General features: G+C 37.0%; 1 protein-coding gene across 1 annotated transcript; it reads left to right on the plus strand.

The window, feature by feature from the left end:
- The first annotated feature begins 1436 nt into the window (after positions 1-1436).
- Positions 1437-8030, plus strand: LOC132313386 (TOM1-like protein 6). Its single transcript, XM_059812131.1, has 9 exons — positions 1437-1863; positions 2597-2675; positions 2886-2984; positions 5007-5120; positions 5575-5738; positions 5840-5921; positions 6032-6117; positions 6298-6579; positions 6773-8030. The coding sequence occupies exons 1-9, from the start codon at positions 1736-1738 to the stop codon at positions 7767-7769; spliced, it is 2031 nt and encodes a 676-aa protein (XP_059668114.1). The 5' UTR covers positions 1437-1735; the 3' UTR covers positions 7770-8030.
- The last annotated feature ends 8 nt before the right edge of the window (positions 8031-8038 follow it).

Below are 8038 nucleotides of genomic sequence, written 5' to 3' on the forward strand. Positions count from 1 at the left end.
AGAAAGTTCCAAGTCAATTTTGGATGAACGATAAAAAGTCAAAGAAAATTGAATGATGGTGGACATTGATTATTCTAAAACCTCCATCATCGTTGATCATCTGTCTCCACACCTTATCATTAATGAGAGAATAAGTGATATTGGTAATTTCATGCAAAACTTGGGCTAAAATCTGAATAGACCAGCCCATATAGGTATATAGAGAGCCGGCCCGATAGAGACAGAATATGGGTCTCTTTAGCCAGCTCGCAACCCCAACCAATCCAATCCCTTTCTCTCTCTGACTTTTTATTACTCTTTTTTTTTTTTTTTAGGTAAAAGACTTTTTATTACTCTTCTGCTCTGCTAATTTTAGCTAAACACTGTTCTAAAAACTAGCAAAAGTTGCAAGAATTAAAGCAAAAGATTATCATCAACTCATCCTCACTCTCGAGAGCGTGTTTACACCTTCACACTCGCTTTTTGGACAACACAATCTTCCTAAATTTACTAAAATCTCCCTTGTAAATAGAGCTTCGTATGAATGGACTAGTTTGTGCATTGCTCAAATTCAACCCATCATATTCATTTAAATAGGTTGTCATCGTCATATATATATATATTTGTATATCTCTATCCTCAGATAGGATTGTTACCTTTTAAAATTCTTTTACAATTTTAAAAGATTTCATACTAATTTGTTAACGTCAGAAGTGATGATATATATAACAAATATATGAAATCACTTTAAATTATTTTACTTTTTCAAACAATAGATATGTTTAGATCACAAGTGAAGCATATGCATTAGTAAATTTTTAGAATAAGTAAGTTAGACAATGATTTGATAATGACAGTTTAAATTCATGAATAAAGAATATAATTAGTCTGAATTTCAACTTCAATTTCTTCTTCTTCTTCTTCTTCTTCTTCATCAATATTTTTCAATTATATAAGTTCACTTTTTTGTAAATTTGATAGTGCAGCGAATAACGTGGGACGTCATAATTCCTCCTCCTTAAGGTTTAGCATCCTGCATTATTATTGACGATTTTTCTCAAAATACAAACTTCAAGATTTTGTGTTCACTTGACTAATGACATATATATATATTTTTTAAACGAATCTACACAATTAAAAAATGTAGCAACTTATTCAATTAGAAGATGAAACATAAAAATGAACTAAATTGAATGCATCTGAGTGAATTAAAACAGACTTTGACTATATCACGAATGAGTGAACAAAAAGTCTAAAATGAACTAAAACTCTATCATTGGTCCAAACAGAATCGGATAAACTAAATAATTGAGTAGGTTGGTTGGTTCATTTGCAATCCTTCTTCCAACCAAACAGCCCCCATATTAGAAACGCGTAGCTTCCAGATTGTTTGAGCGCGTGAGCAAACGGCTGAAAAGCATTCCAAACTTGGAAGTTGATAATTCAGAACAAGAAAGAGAAAGAGAAAAAGAAAACGAAATTTCCGGAAAGGAAAGTGCCGAGAAAGTTAAAAAACACAAAATTGAAGAACAAAGAACAAGAAGTCGCACTTTCTCTGAGTCTTGGGTTTTCTCGGAAAATATATATCTCCGACTATTTTTCTCGGAAAACTAACAAGTTTTATACGCCTCTCTTGTTGTTTCCTTCTATTAATTCTTACCTATCCTCTATACAAGCAAGGTCTCTGTTACTTTTCTGTTCCTAATAAGGGCAATTGATTGCGAGGAATTTAGGTAGAGAGAAAGAGAGAGAAAAAATGATGCTATCGTCTTCCTCTTCTTCTTCAGCTAATGTTCGAGTCCTGAAGGCGACGAGCGATCTTCTAAATGGACCTGATTGGACTATGAACATCGATATTTGTGATTCCATCAATTCCAATCATTGGTACGGGTTTAGAAACTATAGCCTTTCGTGTTCGTAGAGTTGACTTTTTTTGGCTTTTTTAGGGTTTCTGTTTTACATATTTCGGTATTTGATTATACAGATATACGTATATATATATATATATATATATATATATGTAGATACATATGTTGGTTGTATTTGGATAATGGGTGTTTGGTTTTGTATAGCTGAATAACGAAATGTCTTTAATTTCTTAATTTAAAGTTTATCTGGGGCTAATGAAGCAAAAGGGTTATGATTGTTTTCTTTTACTTTCTTCTGTTTGGTTACTGAGAAATCGAGTAAAATAAATTTATTTTAAAATTCAATACTATAACATGTAATCTCACGTTTTCACAGAGCGATATACTCGTTTTCTGGGCATATTTTTGGTCCTTGATAATAAAAGTTCGGAACTCGAATCTTGATTTTATATTTTATTTTTCTTTCCTGTCATATATTTTCTCTGAACCCAAACTGTTGTTGGCTAGAAATTGGAAATATCTCGTCTTTGTGCTTTATTATCGTGTTCAGAGATAAGGAGGCCTGGGTATAATATGTCCTATGATTCTGATCTTATACTACTGAAATTTATACTTTTAGTGTGTTTTTAATGATGGAATTTGATCTATTTTCATTCATTTTTATATCTTATGCTAAATTTGTAAAAACAAATTATCGTTTAAAATAGAATATTGATAATTTACTGATGGTTATTTGTTAAACGGTGCAGGACTGCAAAAGATGTTATTAAAGCTGTGAAGAAAAGGTTGCAGCATAAGAATCCTAGAGTTCAATTACTTGCCTTGACGGTATTCTAATAGAAACCTATAACATACACGATTTACCTTACATTCATTTAGTTTAATTATAGGAATTCTGCAAAAGGCAGGGCAAAATTGTTCGTCTGCTGCCACTTGCCTTGCAACATAACTTGATAATTCGAATTTATCATTTAGGAAACTATTGCTCAAGAACGTGTCTTTCTAATCCACTAGTTACGTGGCATATCTACTTTGCAGCTTCTGGAGACAATGGTGAAGAACTGTGGTGATTCTGTGCATTTACAAATTGCTGAGAGGAATATACTACAGGAGATGATCAAAATTGTAAAGAAAAGGGTAAGTTCTGCTTTTGTATCTGTTTGGGATTTTAGATCATCATGAGGTGCCTGGTGGTTTTTCTTCACTTGTTTTGAGGTTTAGTTCATGACTCCATTTGATTTTCTATTTAAATATCATCTGTTGCAATCTTATTTTCATTTCTACTATATTCTTTTATTGGGCTTGTAAGTTTTGATGTGGGTAACGGGATAGTATTCTACACCAAAATATTTGTAACTGATTAAGTATTCTACACCAAAATAGTTTGGTGAATAAGTACATGTTAGCACTCAGCACAGCAGGTGGCTCCTAGTGTCCATGCAAGTAGTGAATTGTATTTGCTTGGTTTAAAGATGTAATTCTGTGTGAAGTAGCATAAATATTAGGGTCAATTACAATGACACCCCCTGCTCACACACACAAATTTTGATTTTAACTTTCAGACCCCATGTCAGTTATCTGTCACTAACAGCGTCAAAATCGTGTGAAATGTCATATATACTCTCATCTTTTAAATGCAATTTAATAAAAAATATCAGAGATTGCAAAAGACAAATTTAACCCTATTAATGAATCTCCAAGAATGACGTTCTCTCTCCATCACACACGCTCTCCCTGTCTCACCCTCTTCTCAGTTGGGATGCAACCATGGAACCCTAACACACCTCTAACATTGATCAGTGCAAACCCTAATCACCTAATATCCATTCAAACCACCCTTTTGCTCCAACTGTACACTCACATCATCATCATCTCTCATCTACTGCTCTTTTGAAAAAACCCAAACCCTAAAATTGAAAGCCCTAAAATCCAAAAATGCCAACCAGAGGCAGCAGATCAGAGAAGGTGAAGAGAATCTTTCAACAATTTGACGCCAACGGAGACGATGGCTTCAATGGAGACGTGGTTGTCCTCGTCGTCTCCGTAAACCCTAGGGTCAAGTTCAGACGAACATATCAACACAATTCTTGACAAAGTATTCCGAACCTAGTGAATTCATCCATGGAGAAAAGGGTCTCACCTACGACGGCCTGTTGTGAACCTAAGATGAGGAGCCGGCGATGTCAATCGTGACTTCAATGTGCTTTGCCTTGAGCTCAAACAGGACAACACCAACAGAGTTTCGATGTGCAGGTGACGGTTGGGATGTGAATGAAAGACGGACCAAACGCTTGAAGTGTGAGTGAAAATTAAAATCAAAATTTCTCTCAGAGGGTGTCATTGTAATTAACCCTAAATATTATTACCAATCTATAGTTTTCTTTTCGAACCACATAAATGAGAAACGTGTGGTTTGAACTTCTGAGTGTCTCTTATTGATTTTTGTATTTGTGTCATGTTTCTTTCGTTCTTTCTTTTTAGCGTCCTCGTTGGTGAGTAAAAAGTAAGGTGAATGGAGGGGCATTCCTAGAATTGAATACAAGAGTTCTTGCACCTTACATGAATCAAACAACTACATGAAATGCCAGCATGAAAAGCTTGAACCCTTCTTAATTTGTGTCTTATCTTTCCACATGTAATGATATATTAACATTTTAATAGAGAGGTGGTAAGTTATGAATGTAATTGTTATGGATTAAGTGGAATGTTTATGTTTCAAAGATACATCTGCAGGATGCGGTACTTATGCTGTTCTGTTTGTTCTTTTTATAGTGGCTCCATTAACTTGTGGGCCATAAGGTTATTTTGTCTGATGCATGGATTTTGAGTTTTTCCTCATTTTGATTATTATTTGTCTGTAAATTATTTTCAGGTCCTTTCTCATTTGTCTTCCTTTTAACATTTTTTGTTGTCTTAACTTTTCTTATGTAATCAACCATCTTCTTTCTAAGTTTGTTATGTTATAGGGTGCTGTCTTAGTTCTTAACTAGTTGTTATGGTCATTGGTAGACATAACAAAGCTTGCTCTACTTTATAGTTCAAAAGACTTCAATGTTATTTTGTTTCACTAGTAGACTTTTTTGAATTTCACGCAAGTAGTTCTTATTATACTTTTCCTTACCTCCTTGAATTTTAAAAATGTTTGGATGGCTTTTGCAGGCCGATATGCATGTAAGGGATAAAATCTTGGTACTGCTAGACTCTTGGCAAGAAGCATTTGGTGGGCCAGGAGGAAAATATCCTCAGTATTACTGGGCATATGAGGAACTGAGGGTAAGCATAGATTTGATGTGGTTCAATTATTTTGCTATCTGTTTTTTTGTTGCTTGGTTTTATGGTAACAATTGACAATGTCATCATGATTTGTTTTGATGTACTTCGACTACTTTCCATGGTATTATGACATGATATAACAAGGCTTCTCAAGGCCCTAGATATAAACATCATATAGTGTCCATGTTGTTGCCTAATTTATAATGTCGCAGTTGGCTGCAATTCATTCTATGTTTAATAGATCCTATGAACAAAATCAACCTTTTATTACTCTGTTATGTTACAGACCTAGTTTTTTTCTTTTGGGAGTGGGTTTTGCTAATGCATGCTGACTCTCCCACATGGTAAAGCTGTTCATGTTTTACTATCAAGTTAAAAATTGTGTGCAAAATTTATTGATGGTTAACAAGGCATAAAATGTATAATAATTGACAGATACAATATTGTTTTGCAGCGATCTGGAGAAGTATTTCCCCAGCGTTCATCAGATACACCTCCAATATTTACACCACCTGTTACCCATCCAACTCTAGGAGCTGCTCAAGCAGGTTATGGAATGCCTAGCAATTCTTCAACAAGGCTTGATGAAGCCATGGCAGCTGATATGGAAAATTTAAGGTAAAGAGTCTACTTTTGTTGCACACTCTTGTGGTCTCATCTTACTGTATGCTATATTCCACTTTATCTTGTGATTCATTTTCTTTTATATCACCCTTTAGTTTATCAAGCATAGATTCTATGAGGAATGTTCTGGATCTCTTAATCGACATGCTGCAAGCTGTGAATCCAAGTGACCGTGAGGTATGTGCAGATGTGGTTTCTACTTTGCCCTAACACCAAGTTACCAATGAGGTTCTCACATTTTCTTTTGCTTAGGGGAGAGAAAACTTAATGCTTTTTTGTGTCTGCAGGCTGTTAAAGATGAAGTAATAGTTGATCTTGTTGAACGGTGTCGTGCCAACCAAAAGAAGCTGATGCAGATGTTGACTCTAACTAGGTAAGTTCTCTTTCATCTCAATTACTTTTTGTCTAATTTGGATATCTTTAACAATGTATGCTTGATAATATTTTGTGATATTTGTGGGCATTAAGTGCTACACTATATTTTATTTTGGATGTGTTTGTCAAGCCAATGCTTGTCCCATGGATTTCTCAAAAATGTCTGTGGTTGTGGCAGGGATGAAGAACTTCTAGCTCAGGGTCTTGAGTTAAATGATAGCCTGCAAAGTGTGCTGGCGAAACATGATGCTATAGCTTCTGGTTCCCCCATGCCAACTCAAGGGACAAATATCAACCCCCAATTGACTCAAGTGCGAGACTCCAGCCTCAAAGCAACAGAAGGTAGAGAATCCAGCCCAATAAACTCTAACCCCTCTGCACCAGTTGTTGCTTTGACAAGGGGTATGCTTGAAGAAGAAGAAGAAGAAGAGGAAGATGACTTCGCACAGCTAGCACGAAGGTTGCTTTCAACTGACAGTCATTTGTTATATATAAACCTGTAGCATCATGTTATATAAAGATCCACCATTTTTATCCATGGAGGCATTAAGAACTTAAAGACCTTTTATCTAGAGTTGATGTACTGTAATCAATATTGTATTTTAGTGAACCCTGGTTTATAACTTGGTGTAATTCATGTTCTATGTGTGCAGGCATTCCAAAACTCAGTCCATTACCTCGCAAAGCTCATCTACCGGAACCAGTGAAGGTACCTCAGTGAACACTAGCTTCAGTACAACTTCATCCACTCCAGCAGCATCAGTCCCCATTCCGAGCAATGCATTAGCTTTGCCTGATCCACCTGCACCAGTTAGGACCACTAAAGAGCAAGATATGATAGACCTTTTGAGCATCACCTTGTCAACAACCACCACCTCTCCTAACACCCCTCACACTCCTGCAGGATCCACACAGAACGTTCACCAGGCATCCCCAACCGCACCAGGTTATCCCTATGCCTCTCCTACTTACCATGGAAGCCAGGGGCAGATACCCCAACCACAACCACAACTCCAACCCCCAACTTATCGTGGAAGCCAGGGGCAGATACCCCTTAATAGTTATGTTGTTCCATGGGCTCAGGCTCAGCCCCAGGCTCAGCCCCAGACTCAGCCCCAACTACAGCCCCAGCACCAGCGCCAACCACAGCTCCAACATCAACCTCAATATCCCCAGCAGCAACAACAGCTCCAACATCAACCTCAATTTCCCCAGCAGCAACAACAGCTCCAACATCAACCTCAATATCCCCAGTACTCATCTGCTTACCCTCCTCCACCGTGGGCACCAACACCAGGTTATTTCAACAGCCAAAATCATTTGTCTTCGAATTCTCACGCATTCTTGACTCCACAAGCCAACACTACATCTTATACACCCATGCAAGGGGGCAGACCCTTGCAGCACTTGAACTCATTCCCTGCAAGAGGCAGCGGCAATATGTCAGCTATGAATGGAGAGGTACAGGTGAGCTCCAGCCCTAGGACCACTGCTCCTACAGCAGGACAGAAGCCCTTTATTCCTTCATACAGATTATTTGAAGATCTTAATGTTCTTGGCAATTCTGATGGAAGATTTAAGATGACGAGCAAAGCGTCTCCACCCATATCAGGAACATCCAGCCAGAGTATGGTCGGTGGAGGGAAGTAAGATCCTTCACGTGTATGATACTCTCATAAATTGAATTCCGACAGGATTGATGATACATGTCAATATGATGTATATGAGTGTCTTCCCATCTCTCTACATATTTAGTCTTTTAGATTGTTATAGTGGTAGCCTTGCTTCACAGCACCACTCTCTGCAGTGTGTATCAGCGCTTGCACTATGAATATATCTGGTCTTCTAATTGATGATGATATGTGCCGCTGCAACTCAACCACATTCTGGAAATCAATTTTGTTTGCTTTATGATTCTG

Source organism: Cornus florida, unplaced genomic scaffold (genome assembly GCF_030987335.1).
Source record: "Cornus florida cultivar Cherokee Brave unplaced genomic scaffold, ASM3098733v1 CherokeeBrave_3.0.0_Hap2_Chr06, whole genome shotgun sequence".
Lineage (NCBI taxonomy): Eukaryota > Viridiplantae > Streptophyta > Magnoliopsida > Cornales > Cornaceae > Cornus > Cornus florida.

Coding starts and splice junctions, on each gene's coding strand:
- LOC132313386 (XM_059812131.1), top strand. CDS start 1,736: ATGATGCTATCGTCTTCCTCTTCTTCTTCAGCTAATGTTCGAGTCCTG. Junction 1,864..2,596: donor TCCATCAATTCCAATCATTG/GTACGGGTTTAG, acceptor TAAACGGTGCAG/GACTGCAAAAGATGTTATTA. Junction 2,985..5,006: donor TCAAAATTGTAAAGAAAAGG/GTAAGTTCTGCT, acceptor TGGCTTTTGCAG/GCCGATATGCATGTAAGGGA.